Source organism: Thalassophryne amazonica, chromosome 2, assembly GCF_902500255.1.
Source record: "Thalassophryne amazonica chromosome 2, fThaAma1.1, whole genome shotgun sequence".
Taxonomy (NCBI): Eukaryota; Metazoa; Chordata; class Actinopteri; order Batrachoidiformes; family Batrachoididae; genus Thalassophryne; species Thalassophryne amazonica.
Window position 1 is genome coordinate 143,034,014 of NC_047104.1, and position 14,682 is coordinate 143,048,695.

General features: G+C 41.8%; 1 protein-coding gene across 1 annotated transcript in view; it reads right to left on the reverse strand.

Moving 5' to 3' along the window:
• Positions 1-14,682, reverse strand: part of LOC117532145 (protein TANC1-like) — a 177,603-nt gene that overhangs the window by 110,201 nt on the left and 52,720 nt on the right. Inside the window, 3 exon segments of the mRNA XM_034195439.1 lie at positions 544-705; positions 708-833; positions 2,094-2,210. Of these exon segments, the coding sequence (XP_034051330.1) occupies positions 544-705; positions 708-833; positions 2,094-2,210 (405 nt within the window).

Sequence of the window (14,682 nt, forward strand, 5' to 3'; positions counted from 1 at the left end):
ACCCTCTCTACTTTTAAGATTAGGCTTAAAACTTTCCTTTTTGCTAAAGCTTATAGTTAGGGGTGGATCAGGTGACCCTGAACCATCCCTTATTTATGCTGCTATAGACTTAGACTGCTGGGGGGTTCCCATGATGCACTGAGTGTTTCTTTCTCTTTTTGCTCTGTATGCACCACTCTGCATTTAATCATTAGTGATTGATCTCTGCTCCCCTCCACAGCATGTCTTTTTCCTGGTTCTCTCCCTCAGCCCCAACCAGTCCCAGCAGAGGACTGCCCCTCCCTGAGCCTGGTTCTGCTGGAGGTTTCTTCCTGTTAAAAGGGAGTTTTTCCTTCCCACTGTCGCCAAGTGCTTGCTCACAGAGGGTCATTTTGACCATTGGGGTTTTTCCGTAATTATTGTATGGCCTTGCCTTACAATATAAAGCGCCTTGGGGCAACTGTCTGTTGTGATTTGGCGCTATATACATAAAATTGATTTGATTTGATGCACCGTACATTAACACACAAATATAACAACACTGAGTTAGAACATAACTCTTACATCTAGGGGATGAACTGGGGCTGTGAGGGATTGTAGGACCTCCTTGTGATGTGCGCATGGAATGGCTGCTGAGTGTCATCAGACGCCAGATAATCGCAGTCTTGCCGGAACCTGCGTTACCCACAATAACAGCACCTCGTCCCTCACAGCTGCTGGTTTTCTCAAGACCTCCTCCAGTCGTACAAACAGCCAATCCCGGCCCACAAAGGGTGTTTCTGAAGTGATGCCAGGGACTTCAAACAATAGCGGCTTCAGCATGATGTCACCTTGCCTAAATGTTACCAGTCTCCCTGAACAGAGTGAGAGGAGAAATAAAAATGAATGTTTAGACAACGCTTCAGTCAACACAAATGTGCTTGTGTATGTGTTCCACGATTTTCTTAGATGTTTCTGCACCGAGCTACATTTATACTCAACAAAAATATAAACGCAACACTTTTGGTTTTGCTCCCATTTTGTATGAGATGAACTCAAAGATCTAAAACTTTTTCCACATACACAATATCACCATTTCCCTCAAATATTGTTCACAAAACAGTCTAAATCTGTGATAGTGAGCACTTCTCCTTTGCTGAGATAATCCATCCCACCTCACAGGTGTGCCATATCAAGATGCTGATTAGACACCATGATTAGTGCACAGGTGTGCCTTAGACTGTCCACAATAAAAGGCCACTCTGAAAGGTGCAGTTTTGTTTTATTGGGGGGGGATACCAGTCAGTATCTGGTGTGACCACCATTTGCCTCATGCAGTGCAACACATCTCCGCATAGTTGATCAGGTTGTCAATTGTGGCCTGTGGAATGTTGGTCCACTCCTCTTCAATGGCTGTGCGAAGTTGCGACGACGAACTGGAGTCAGGTCGAGACCCCGATGAGGACGACGAGCATGCAGATGAGCTTCCCTGAGACGGTTTCTGACAGTTTGTGCAGAAATTCTTTGGTTATGCAAACCGGTTGTTTCAGCAGCTGTCCGAGTGGCTGGTCTCAGACAATCTTGGAGGTGAACATGCTGGATGTGGAGGTCCTGGGCTGGTGTGGTTACACGTGGTCTGCGGTTGTGAGGCTGGTTGGATGTACTGCCAAATTCTCTGAAACGCCTTTGGAGACGGCTTATGGTAGAGAAATGAACATTCAATACACGAGCAACAGCTCTGGTTGACATTCCTGCTGTCAGCATGCCAACTGCACGCTCCCTCAAATCTTGCGACATCTGTGGCATTGTGCTGTGTGATAAAACTGCACCTTTCAGAGTGGCCTTTTATTGTGGGCAGTCTAAGGCACACCTGTGCACTAATCATGGTGCCTAATCAGCATCTTGATATGGCACACCTGTGAGGTGGGATGGATTATCTCAGCAAAGGAGAAGTGCTCACTATCACAGATTTAGACTGGTTTGTGAACAATATTTGAGGGAAATGGTGATACTGTGTATGTGGAAAAAGTTTTAGATCTTTGAGTTCATCTCATACAAAATGGGAGCAAAACCAAAAGTGTTGTGTTTATATTTTTGTTGAGTGTATATATGCTGATGTTTAATCCTTGTACTACCTTTGGATTCGTCACTTGTGCGTCCAGCTGTACAGTGTTTGCGAATGGAGCCCTTTTGTCCAGCAGCCCTTTGGGTGTCCAGAAAACTCAAATCCTCCAGTCTAGTGGTGCTTGTAGCTGAAAAGAGAAAGCAGGTTTAGAATAAAAAGACAGTGTGAAAGCCTCAGTAAATTGGCAGTGATAGACAGATACGCATACCGCACAAGTGTCAGATTCATTACTGAAGTCAATATTTTGTATCCATAGAGACGAGAGGCATGAATGCTTTTTGCTCTCAAAGATAAATGCTCAATGACCCTGAGCGAGAAACAGATAGAAAAAAAAAAAAAACTAAACATTTGTGTAATCTGTTTCCTGATTTGTGAGAACTCACAAGATTACAAACTCATCTAAAAATGATTTGCATGCAGATTATTTTGATCACATTAAAGGCAGCTGAAACAGCAGCATTGGTGATTTTTTTGTGGGCAAATAAAAGCACAACTTTAACTTAATTTAACCCTGATTTCACCTTAAATCTGACTCTTAGCTCTTCTACAGTTGAGCACAAAGATACACCTATAAATATTTATGAGCTAAATACAAAGCTTTGTTTGTACATCCATGCTTTTGAAATGGACTAAAATGCTTATGGGCAAATGAAGAAGTTTTTTTCTGTTTCTGTGATCTATCCCTTTATCCACTTCATTTCCCACAATGGAAAGGTTTATATTCCTGACCAGGATCACACTTTCAACACATTTTCTGAAAACCTCATTTGCGTTTGAATTAAATGTCTAATAAACTAAGAGAGGTGGTAAAACTGGCGCCTTCAGTGGAAACAACACCATAGTGCTATACTTGCATGCTAACGTCATTTGATAACCTCACAGAACCCTCTGCCCCCTTAGTAGTGGTGGTGATGGTGGTGGGCAATCCATTCAATTGTAACTTTTGTAATTTTTGTATGTTAATTTTTGAAGAATGCTATATCTTGATTCCTGTGGTTTGTAGAAATAAAAAAGCCTCCATTTTTCTGTTGGGTTTTGTTTGTCATTTACGTAATTAGCAAATGGCTATCGCTTTGTTTGTGAAAGGTGAGATAAGAGGCTAAGTCCATGTTTGTGTTAAGTCCAAAAATTAATCTATTACCATGGTCCAAAAATTCATCTATTACCATGGTGCAGTGGTATAACTATTCCTCATTGACAATTTGTATACATTCTGTAAAAAAATATGGTAGAAATCAGAAAAATGTTGCATTTTTCACTTATAGTCAATGTAAGGAGATGATCTTAGGCTCTCATAGACTTTAACTCTATTTTACATATGAAGATATTTGTCCCATAACTAAATCATGCAACCTTTTGTCATTACTATGATAAATTATTTAATGATTAGGCTGAAACAAAGAAAAAGCTATATTCTGGCTTTTAGTTCATTTAGAAATACGATCTTACAGTCTAAGTCTGTCTGAATATCCAGATATTAATACGGTCCATCTGGAAAGTATTCACAGTGCTTCACTTTTTCCACATTTTGTTATTTTGCAGCCTTATTCCAAAATGGAGTAAATTATTTTTTTTTACCTCTAAATTCTACTCACAACACCCCATAATGACAACATGAAAAAAGTTTTTTTTTTTTTTTTTTTTTTTTTGCAAATTTATTAAAAATACAAAAGTATACAGTTCCTAGTTCCCTCATGTGGTTTCCCAGCCAACTGCAAATCAGGACCTACTTTGCTTTACTTCTGAGATTTGACCAGATCAGGTGTGTTGAGAGCAATACAGCCTCAGCTCATTCACAACAGAAAGTTTTCAAAACTCTGCAAAATCAAGAAATCCTGCATTTCTGCTACCTCAAATCAGTGAGAGGGTGAATCACAAACTGAATCAACTGGATAAAGAATGACATAATACTGTATTAACATAATCATCAGTACATATTAAATGCCACCATTGTTTATCTTAGAGCATTTAAGGGAACTGCAGTTCATCTTTGACCTGAGACTTAACATTTTAAAGCAGCAATAATGATTGCAGCCTGAAGACATTGGCCAGCCTCATCCCTAAGCATCATTTTTCCAAACACAAGATCTCTCTACATTCATGATCCATAAAACTTGAAGTGATGTTCCAGACTCTGAATTGAAAAGTTTTCTACAATTCCCTGTTTTGCAGTATTGAAATACTGGATTATATCATCAACATTGCCGTTATAGATCGATACCACTGGAGAACACCAAGGGACCTGTCTCTGGAGCGTGGCAATTAGTGCAGTGCAGCAGAGATGAACCTGCTGCTGAGGGTGCTCAGAAAGTTCAGCATTGCTGAGGGAGCACTCAGATCTCATCAGTGATTGATGTGTCAAGGGAGCGGCAGTTGCTGTGGTGGCTCAAGATGTTTTAAGATGTTAATTTATGAGGCTGAAACTTAGGGCATTCAAAGAATACCTTGTCTCTTGTAACAGTCTATGCCCCAACTGTGGTGGATCTCTCAGTGTAGCCAAGCGGTAATTTTATAATGGACTCTTAATCCTGTCCTACCACTCAGGTTTATCAAGGGTTGAAAGTAGGTGGCCTGGTGTTACAAATGATAGCCAGGGGTTGGCAGTGTTGTGCCACTTTAGATGATGACTCTGTCTAGACCTCGCCAGGTGCATCCTAACACCGTCCTAATTTATTCAGGTGTGTTCTGGCTTAGCATTCAGTTCACATCTGAGCCAAGCTGGGGACGTGTGGAGGACGGTGCTGGGTAGCTCTGGAGTTACAGCCAAAGGTAAATATGCCTGAAATTGGTTTGGAAGATCCATGTCATAACATTTTAGAGTTGGTGATTCATCAGTGTTTGAATGATAATGGTATTTTGTCAAAGCTGTCAACATTTGTGGTGTGTCCTTGTGGTGTACTGGGTAGCAAGGCCAGTATGTTAGACATGTCAACTTCAGGGTGTCCAGCGTGGTGTGCGAGAAAGTGCTGGAACATGTAAGTGTTGTCAAGAACGTATAAGCTAATATGTGACAGTTGTTGCAGTGGGTTGATGGGAATTATGAACTTGTGTTGCTGTGTGATTTCCAGCTGCCCACTGTCATATTTTGTGCTTCATTTTGTACCATATTTTCTTTTACCATATTTTGTGTGCCGTCTTTTGTATTTTAAAGGCACTGCCAATTTGTTTTATATCAACTGTTATGAGTGGCAACAAAACTCCCCGGGCTACACAATTTTGGCACCAGGAGTGGGATTCTTTTGCAGCTAAGAAGATTGGCTGATATTGGCAGTAACGTTTTTTATTGTTGGGAATTAAGATACTGCAGTGGTGAAGTTTGCAGGTGATGCCCATGGATGGCGGAGTGTGAGTCCAGCCGATGGGTGAGGTGCCACTTAAAAGGTAACAATCTGAGGTGCTGGATTTCTGGTTGAATGTGATCCATCTGGACCTGCGTAGAGGATTCCAGCATTGCTCACGGCTTGAGCGCTACAAGTCAGTGGTGCTATAAGCAAAATCTGTTTCCATAGGATCCTTGATGGTCACTTTGGACTGAAAATTTGCATTTAAAGGGGGACTGGAATAGATATTGTGTTGAATCATGTCTAATGAATCTGGTGATGAAGAGACTTTGGGTAATGGTAATGGTGGCCTGAGTCAGGTTTGAGATGGGGCCACAGGAACAAATGGGGAATAAAGAAAGAAATGTTACATGATGAGACAAGGGCTCAGGGAGAGAACGTTAATCGTACCCACTCACGTACATACATTTATGCCCCAAGAGAACACCAAGTCCAAGCATTTAGCAGGAAGTATGGTACAGACGTGAGGTCTCTGGAGGAGTTTATTGAAGAGGCTGAAAGGGTTTTAAGATTTAGAAAACAGACAACAGATTTAGAGAACAGACAGCAGAAGAGCAGTGTGATTTCATATTATCCCTGTTGCATGGCCCTGCATTAGTAGAAGTGAAACTATGTATGAGGGGGCAGTTATTGAAGCCCAGTGATGTGTATACTTGGTTGAGAAATACATCTGGGGAAAAATGTAGCACCGCTCAGCTTTTGCAGACCTTATACAACTGTAAACAGAGGACCAACTGTAATTACTCCCATGCACTGTCACAGATCTTGGACGTCGTAGCAAAACAGTCCGCAAATGCAGTAGCTGAGAAAACTGTCCTTCGAGCCCAGTTCTTTGAGGGTTTGAGGGATGAGGCTCTCAGATGTCAAATCAGGAAAATGAATAGGGACAAACCCAACTCCAGTTTATTAGAGGTTAATAACAAAGCCCTCCTTTTGGAGATGGAGGATGGCAAGTCTTGTCGTTTCAGAGTTGTAAGAAATTACCAGGTTCGGTCTAAACATGTACAATCGCAATGTTCAGTGATTAACGGGGATGATGGGCAACATGTTTTAAGGTTGAAACAGCTGGTGCAGATCAAGAGACATGATTAGCCAAATTCAGTAAAACCTTGGCTGAACTAACTAGTACTGTAAGTGAAATCTGTAGACTTAGCACCTTACACACTGGTAAGGAGGCTAAATCCCAGGCTGGGTTACTGCCTAAGGTCATGTCTGAAGAGAGCATACAGCGGTGGCGGCTGGTGAAAAAAAAAAATCTTGGTGGGGCTTGTGTGCCAATAGATTTCCCTGCGTTCTCCAGTACAGGCATTCAAATGAACAGTTGGAAAACTGCTACAATTTCACAATAATCATTTCATGTCCTTCTCAAAATCAGCAGTTTCAGAGATAAAGTTAACCATTTACAGCTATATTAGGCCTCATTTATACTTTGGAAAGAAACAGTATCAAATACAACCCCTGGCAATAATTATGGAATCACCAGCCTCGGAGGATGTTCATTCAGTTGTTTAATTTTGTAGAAAAAAAGCAGATCACAGACATGACACAAAACTAAAGTCATTTCAAATGGCAACTTTCTGGCTTTAAGAAACACTATAAGACATCAGGAAAAATAATTGTGGCAGTCAGTAACGGTGACTTTTTTAGACCAAGCAGAGGGAAAAAAATATGGACTCACTCAATTCTGAGGAATAAATTATGGAATCACCCTGTAAATTTTCATCCCCAAAACTAACACCTGCATCAAATCAGATCTGCTCGTTAGTCTGCATCTAAAAAGGAGTGATCACACCTTGGAGAGCTGTTGCACCAAGTGGACTGACATGAATCATGGCTCCAACACGAGCGATGTCAATTGAAACAAAGGAGAGGATTATTAAACTCTTAAAAGAGGGTAAATCATCACGCAATGTTGCAAAAGATGTTGGTTGTTCACAGTCAGCTGTGTCTAAACTCTGGACCAAATACAAACAACATGGGAAGGTTGTTAAAGGCAAACATACTGGTAGACCAAGGAAGACATCAAAGCGTCAAGACTGAAAACTTAAAGCAATATGTCTCAAAAATTGAAAATGCACAACAAAACAAATGAGGAACGAATGGGAGGAAACTGGAGTCAACGTCTGTGACCAAACTGTAAGAAACCGCCTAAATGAAATGGGATTTACATCCAGAAAAGCTAAACGAAAGCCATCATTAACACCTAAACAGAAAAAAACAAGATTACAATGGGCTAAGGAAAAGCAATCATGGACTGTGGATGACTGGATGAAAGTCATATTCAGTGATTAATCTCGAATCTGCATTGGGCAAGGTGATGATGCTGGAACTTTTGTTTGGTGCCGTTCCAATGAGATTTATAAAGATGACTGCCTGAAGAGAACATGTAAATTTCCACAGTCATTGATGATATGGGGCTGCATGTCAGGTAAAGGCACTGGGGAGATGGCTGTCATTACATCATCAATAAATGCACAAGTTTACGTTGATATTTTGGACACTTTTCTTATCCCATCAATTGAAAGGATGTTTGGGGATGATGAAATCATTTTTCAAGATGATAATGCATTGCCATAGAGCAAAAACTGTGAAAACATTCTTTGCAAAAAGACACATAGGGTCAATGTCATGGCCTGCAAATAGTCCGGATCTTAATCCAATTGAAAATCTTTGGTGGAAATTGAAGAAAATGGTCCATGACAAGGCTCCAACCTGCAAAGCTAATCTGGCAACAGCAATCAGAGAAAGTTGGAGCCAGATTGATGAAGAGTACTGTTTGTCTTTCATTAAGTCCACGCCTCAGAGACTGCAAGCTGTTATAAAAGCCAGAGGTGGTGCAACAAAATATTAGTGATGTGTTGGAGCGTTCTTTTGTTTTTCATGATTCCATAATTTTTTCCTCAGAATTGAGTGATTCCATATTTTTTTCCATCTGCTTGGTCTAAAAAGTAACCGTTACTGACTGCCACAATTTTTTCCTGATTTCTCATAGTGTTTCTTAAAGCCAGAAAGTTGCCATTTGAAATGACTTTAGTTTTGTGTCATGTCTGTGATCTGCTTTTTTCCTACAAAATTAAACAACTGAATGAACATCCTCTGAGGCCGGTGATTCCATAATTTTCGCCAGGGGTTGTACAACACTCAAGTTCTTGAGCAAGGAACATTTCACCATTTGACACCACTTACACACATAGTACGAGGTCTGTCCATAAAGTAACGGACCTTTTTATTTTTTTCAAATACTATATGGATTTGAATCACGTGTGCTTGCATCAGCCAAGCTTGAACCTTCGTGCGCATGCGTGAGTTTTTCCACGCCTGTCGGTTGCGTCATTCGCCTGTGGGCAGGCTTTGAGTGAGCACTGGTCCACCCCTCCCGTCGGATTTCTTTTGTCTGAGAACTTGCTGAGAGACTACCGCTTTGCTCCATGAAATTTTTTTCAGAAACTGTTAGAGACAGGCAGTTGGAAACCATTCGATAGATTCAGTTGGATATCAGTGAAGATTCTGTCGGCGTCACGCGGATTAAGGACTGTTAAAACCTTTTTAAAGACGGCCCACAGCGGTGGAGGGTGGGCGGCACGCCAAGCGACCATCGACAGAGTGGATCGACCAGATCATTTCTAAACTGAACGCTGTGTTGATCCGGGACATCATGTGACTACCACAGAAATGGCAAGATAGCTGGACATAGCACTTTAGCCGCACATTCCACTGTTACAGGAGATTTTGTAATGAAAGACGTGCGGAGGATTTTGCGCGTCGGCACGAAGCAGCTCAAGACACGCAGCAAAAAAAAAAAAAAACACCTCCGTGTTGGAAACCATTCAAAAGATTCAGCTTTCGATGGCTTTCAGTCGAGTGAGTATCCGAGAAATTGTGTAACAGCTGGACATGCCCCAACATGTCCTGTGAGACTTCCAACACGGAGGTGTTTTTTTGCTGCGCGTCCTGAGCTGCTTCGTGCCGACGCACAAAATCCTCCGCACGTCTTTCATTACAAAATCTTCTGTAACAGTGGAATGTGCCGCAAAAGTGCTATGTTAACACTGTAGAGGACAAAGCAAACTAAGTATACAAAACCACTTAATTAAATGCTTTGCTAAACTTGAGTTAGTCTGTCTATAAGCGTCTTGTGTGTACTCAGTAGTGGCTGAGTTAGAATTTCTTTAAAAAAAACATGCAAATTGCTATTTTATTTTTATTATTTTTTTAACTGAGCAAATCATTCAATTTAGACTGTGGAATACTCCAAAGAATATTTCACTTCTGAGGGCTGATCCTCATTACGTGTAAACTGAAATCAAGTTGGAACTACTCCAAAATGCCACCATGGCTGCAGCTTTGAACACTTAGAAACAGCCCGGTCTCCCCTAACAGTTATAACTGGTCCGCTGTACCAATAAAGATCACAGCTTTGACCCCCTAAAGCAAACAAACAAACATCACTCATTCGTTTTATCTTAAATTTTCATCCTCATTTCCACACTAGGAGCAACATTCGGGAGTAAATCCTAACAGCTCCTTGGCTCACCTGACCTGAAGTGGATCCAAAGGTGAATCCGTGGCTGAAAACCACCGAGGCATAACGGCCAGGAGGAGCAGCAATTGTAAAGTCCCAAAGTTCTTCAACTTACTCCAGAGGGTGCAGTAGAACATTGTAGAACTGCTGAGGTGAAACTCCAGGGGTTTGCAGTGACCTGTTTGCTTGATACTGGTAGTCAGGTCAGTACAATCTCAGAGAAGTTCTTTAGGAAGCACTGGTCATTGGAAGATGAGAGCATTCAGCCCATCTTACTGCAGCTAATGGATTGGATATACAATATTTGGGCAATGCAGAGCTTGAGGTGGAGGTCATGGATGTGACTATCCACAAGCAGGGTTTTGTGACTCTTAAATATTCAGTATACTATTCCTCTGTTCCGGGTCTGATAGGTATGAACGTGATCAAATGTAGGAATTAGTGCACACTGAGTTTGATCTGAGTGTCACTTTTTCCCTGTCCAAGTCAAGTCCTGTCCTAGCTTTATTGCTGGAAAAGTATTCATTTGTGTTCATTTGGATTTGGGGTACGAGCAGGTGGAGCATGAGATACATCTTACAGATGACACTCCTGTAACACAGCCATACAGATGAATCCCACCCACACAGTACCATGAGGTTAGGGAACACATTGCTAGGTGTTGAAAAAAGGGGTCATCAAGGAGAGTTCCAGTTCCCATGCTTCACCCATAGCGTTGGTGAGGAAGGCAAATGGAAGTCTGAGGTTGTGTCGATTTTAGAAGACTTAATTCCAAGACAAGGCGTGATACTTTTCCACTTCCTAGGATTGATGCGAGTTTTGATGCACTGAGAGGGGTGACATTCTTCAACAACTGACCTACTGAGTGATGACATGATTTCCATCCATGTTTTTATCGCCGGGCTCTCTTGTGATAGCCATTTCCATCTTATGGCCTTTTTAGTAGTTATCAGCAGAAAGTTCAGGACGTTATTTGTCTTTTTTCCAGCCATTCTTCAGGTGTGAGTCCAAAAACATGGTCTTGCTTTCTCAGGGCATAAGACACTTGAAAATATCTTTCAAGTGTTTGTTGTGTATTTCCCTTCAAAATTCTGCAGTGACTGGACATTCCCAGAAAATGTAATAATGGTTTACAATCAAAGTTCCGCAGTTTCTCCAACAAACTAGAGAACTGTCATCTTTACAGTTCTGTACAGCTCAGCTTTATGCCCCCCCGCCCAACACACACACACACACACACCATCATTTAGGTCTCATCTCAAGTTGGGGACTGTCTTCTGAAGGAGCACAGTTTCTCCCAAATATTGTGCTCCTGTTCCTTGGCTGTCCTTTGCGGTTTGGGTCTACACATCATCTCCCACACAGGACGGGACAGTTGTTCTCTTTTGTCTTGATCATTTCGATGGTGAATCCTCTCCACCTCATATCAGAAGTCACCTCCTCCGCAGTCTGGTACATGTGTGTTCCGTCATCATAAAACACCCGTGTCTTAGCGAGGAACGGAGTCTGGAAACAAATCTTGTTCTCCTTTAACATCCATTTTGCTTCTGAATATTATTTGTGCTTCTGCAGCACAGCTGGGGCATAATCCTGTTCAACGACACTTTAAAATGATGCCTCACATTCAGGGAGGGATTAAAGACCTTGCTCAAGGGCACCTTAGTGAATTTCCTGCCTGAAAGAGAACAGAACTGAGTATCTTTTGGTCACAAGCCCACCTCTAACTGCCAGAAACCACCTCTCCAATGGTGAAGGTACTTGCATTGGTCATTCTCTACAGGTTTAAGTCTAGGTGACTTGCTGTAGAGTGACCACAGCAATCAAGCTTCACATCAGTTGCTGTTCCTGTGCTTTCTGAATACAAATGTGAATGTCACCAGTATTTCTGCAGAGGCTCTGACTTCTGATTAAGTGAATTCTGATATTCATCATACTCATGACTTAGAAATGAGGACTGGCTCCTACTCTAGTCAACACCAGTCCATGCAAGTGTTGACTAGAGTAGAGTAGGAGGTTGTGGAGTCCACCTTTGTTGTTGAGGAAATGTTCACTGACATTGGTTTTTGCAGATGATGCTGTAACCTACATGGAATTAATAGATGCCCTCATTTTTACACTCGCGAAGCTGAGTGAGGGGGCAGAGTGCCTCAGTTTGTGATTGTCCTGGAGCAAGACTAAAATCCAGGCTTCTAATGATTTCCTGGACTTGTTTGTCAGAAATGTGTGTATGTGGTGAAATGTTGACTGTATTGAGAGATTCACTTATCTCAACAGTGACATTCACATTTTGGGACCTCGGCCTTTGAGGTCAAGAGACACAAGGAGCTATGAGCTCACTGGGCAGACGTCTTTGGTGATCTTTACAAGATAATGTTGTATCAACACTTCAAGGTCCTGGTGGTTCAAGTCTTAGTGTTAAGTACTTACGCAGTTATGAGACCTGGATGCCAACCAGTGATCAAAGGCTGGATGTCTTTGGTAGTAGGTCTCTCAGAAGAATTCTCATATAGTGCTGGAATGACTTTGCACCCTATTTTAACTTGAACAGAGGGTGCACACTGCTATTTAAGCTGCAGGAAATACTACTTTTGTAGTATGAATATGATATGAAGCAATCAGAGTGACACCTGTCCTTCCCTTTAAAATAAGAACCCACCAACACCTCATTGTTAGATCAACACACCCACAGGAATGCAAGTGGTATTTTTATTTAGATAACACAAGATGAGCACAAAAATTATACTCAGTCAGCTGTTAACTAGCAATGCCATGCTGTTTTTCACTGAGTGTACAATAGGACCTTTTCTAACAAATGAATGGGTACTTAGGGAAGTATACTATTTTCATTGTGAAGTAATGTCACCTGTGACACAATGGCCGCAGAGCGCAAACAGGTGCCTCAGTAATAAGGACTCCAGCAGCTGGAAAGAAGCCAAGGGAATGCTGACATTTCACCTGGCTGCATAAAATAAATGGCTGCTTTTGGGAAGTGGGGATGGATGTCTGCAAATGTGTCTATATAATATTTCATGGGTATAAGCTGCACTGGAGTATAAGTTACATTTACCACTTCATGCAACAAGAAGCAGAATGAATTTAATCAGCGTGTTATTCATTTACACAGCAGAGACGCCATTAAGGGCCCCTTCACACGTAGTACGACTAAGTACAAATCAGGGCGAATCACAGCGCAACAGCTCATATGAGTGAACCACGAAAACATTGAGCTGATGGGCAGGCATGCATGATGCCTCTGCTGCAGTTCATGCATGCGGGAACACAGTGCGAGCAGCTGCCCGATATGTGGTTACATATCGGGCAGCTGCTCTGAAACAAAAAAATATATAAAAATTACATGCCACCCACAAGATTCGAACCTGCACTTTCTAAAGGCTCTGATTGCCAGCCAGAAACTTTACCACTGAGCTACCATCCCTGTCCTGTAAAAGGTGTGGGAAAATGGCTGATATCAAGAAGGACACTGACGTATTAAAAAAAAATAAAATCACACACCATATAAAAACACCGAATTTTATTGAATCTATCTTATCAAGTGGGCAATACAAGTATGATCCATCTGTTCCTCTGGAGAAGACCCATGGTCACAGAGGTATAGTCATGAAATGACGTGAATGATGAAGCAGTGTGCTCTTATCATGTCTACATCTGCTGACGGTGTGTCCAGCTGGCCCTGCGCGCATGTCCTGCTCGACACGCGTGTCTTGTGGATGGCATGTTGCAGGGCAGACACCACATCATGTGGAACAGAGCTCACGTGGGTGACATAACATTCAGATCGCCCGCTGCATGTTATGATCTGATGGTCCATTTCACCTGGGGTAGCGCACGCACGCTCACTGCAGCCCAGTGTGACAGCGATATGTTTTTATTAGGGGTGAGAAAAAAATCTATTCACATAAGTATTGCAATTTTCTGTTTTACGATTTTTAAATCTATTTTTTTAACAAAAATATCGATATTTTTCTAAATATGAATGCTTCATGTTAGACTACGTTTATCAGCCGGGTTTGTAAAAGTTACCTTTTTTCTCCAGTAGAGGGCAAAATGCTTTTCTTCGACTCTACCTGGCAACGCGACATCACATCCATCCGCGTGGGGAAAAAACTTAAACGGAAAGCAGAGAATGGCGGACAACTCACTACTAGGGCTGCCACAACTAGTCGAATAGTCACGACTAGGTCGACTATTGAAATCGTCGACAACTAATTTAGTAGTCGACGAGTTGTTTATTTTATTTAAGTCTTTCTTTTTCTCTCAATTTATAGTATTAGGCAGTGAGCCGTCCTGTCATCATTTGGACGTTCAAATTTTGAAAAAGACGGCCGATTAAAAATAGTGGCCGTCGTTTTCAAAGCCATCTAAAATGCACAGTTTACTGAAGGAGCTGTCTGTATGTGTGTGTGTGTGTGTGCGCGCGTGTGCGGAGTCAACTGGCTGCAGACTGCGAGGGAGGGAGAGAGGGAGATTCCGGAGGCATGAAACGTTACATTCTGCTGAGAACCATCAGTGCATTAGAGACAGCGAGTGCGGAGCAGAGAGAGAGGATTTTAACCCGAGTGAACATGTTAAAAAAACAAAACAAAACCGTGGAGCTGCATTTACTTCTCTCTGCACTTTCTCTATCTGTGCGGGTCCGACAGTACCACCCTGCTCACACCATGTGCGTGTTGTATACTGAATTTATGAGATCATGAGATGAAATAAACGGTCAAATA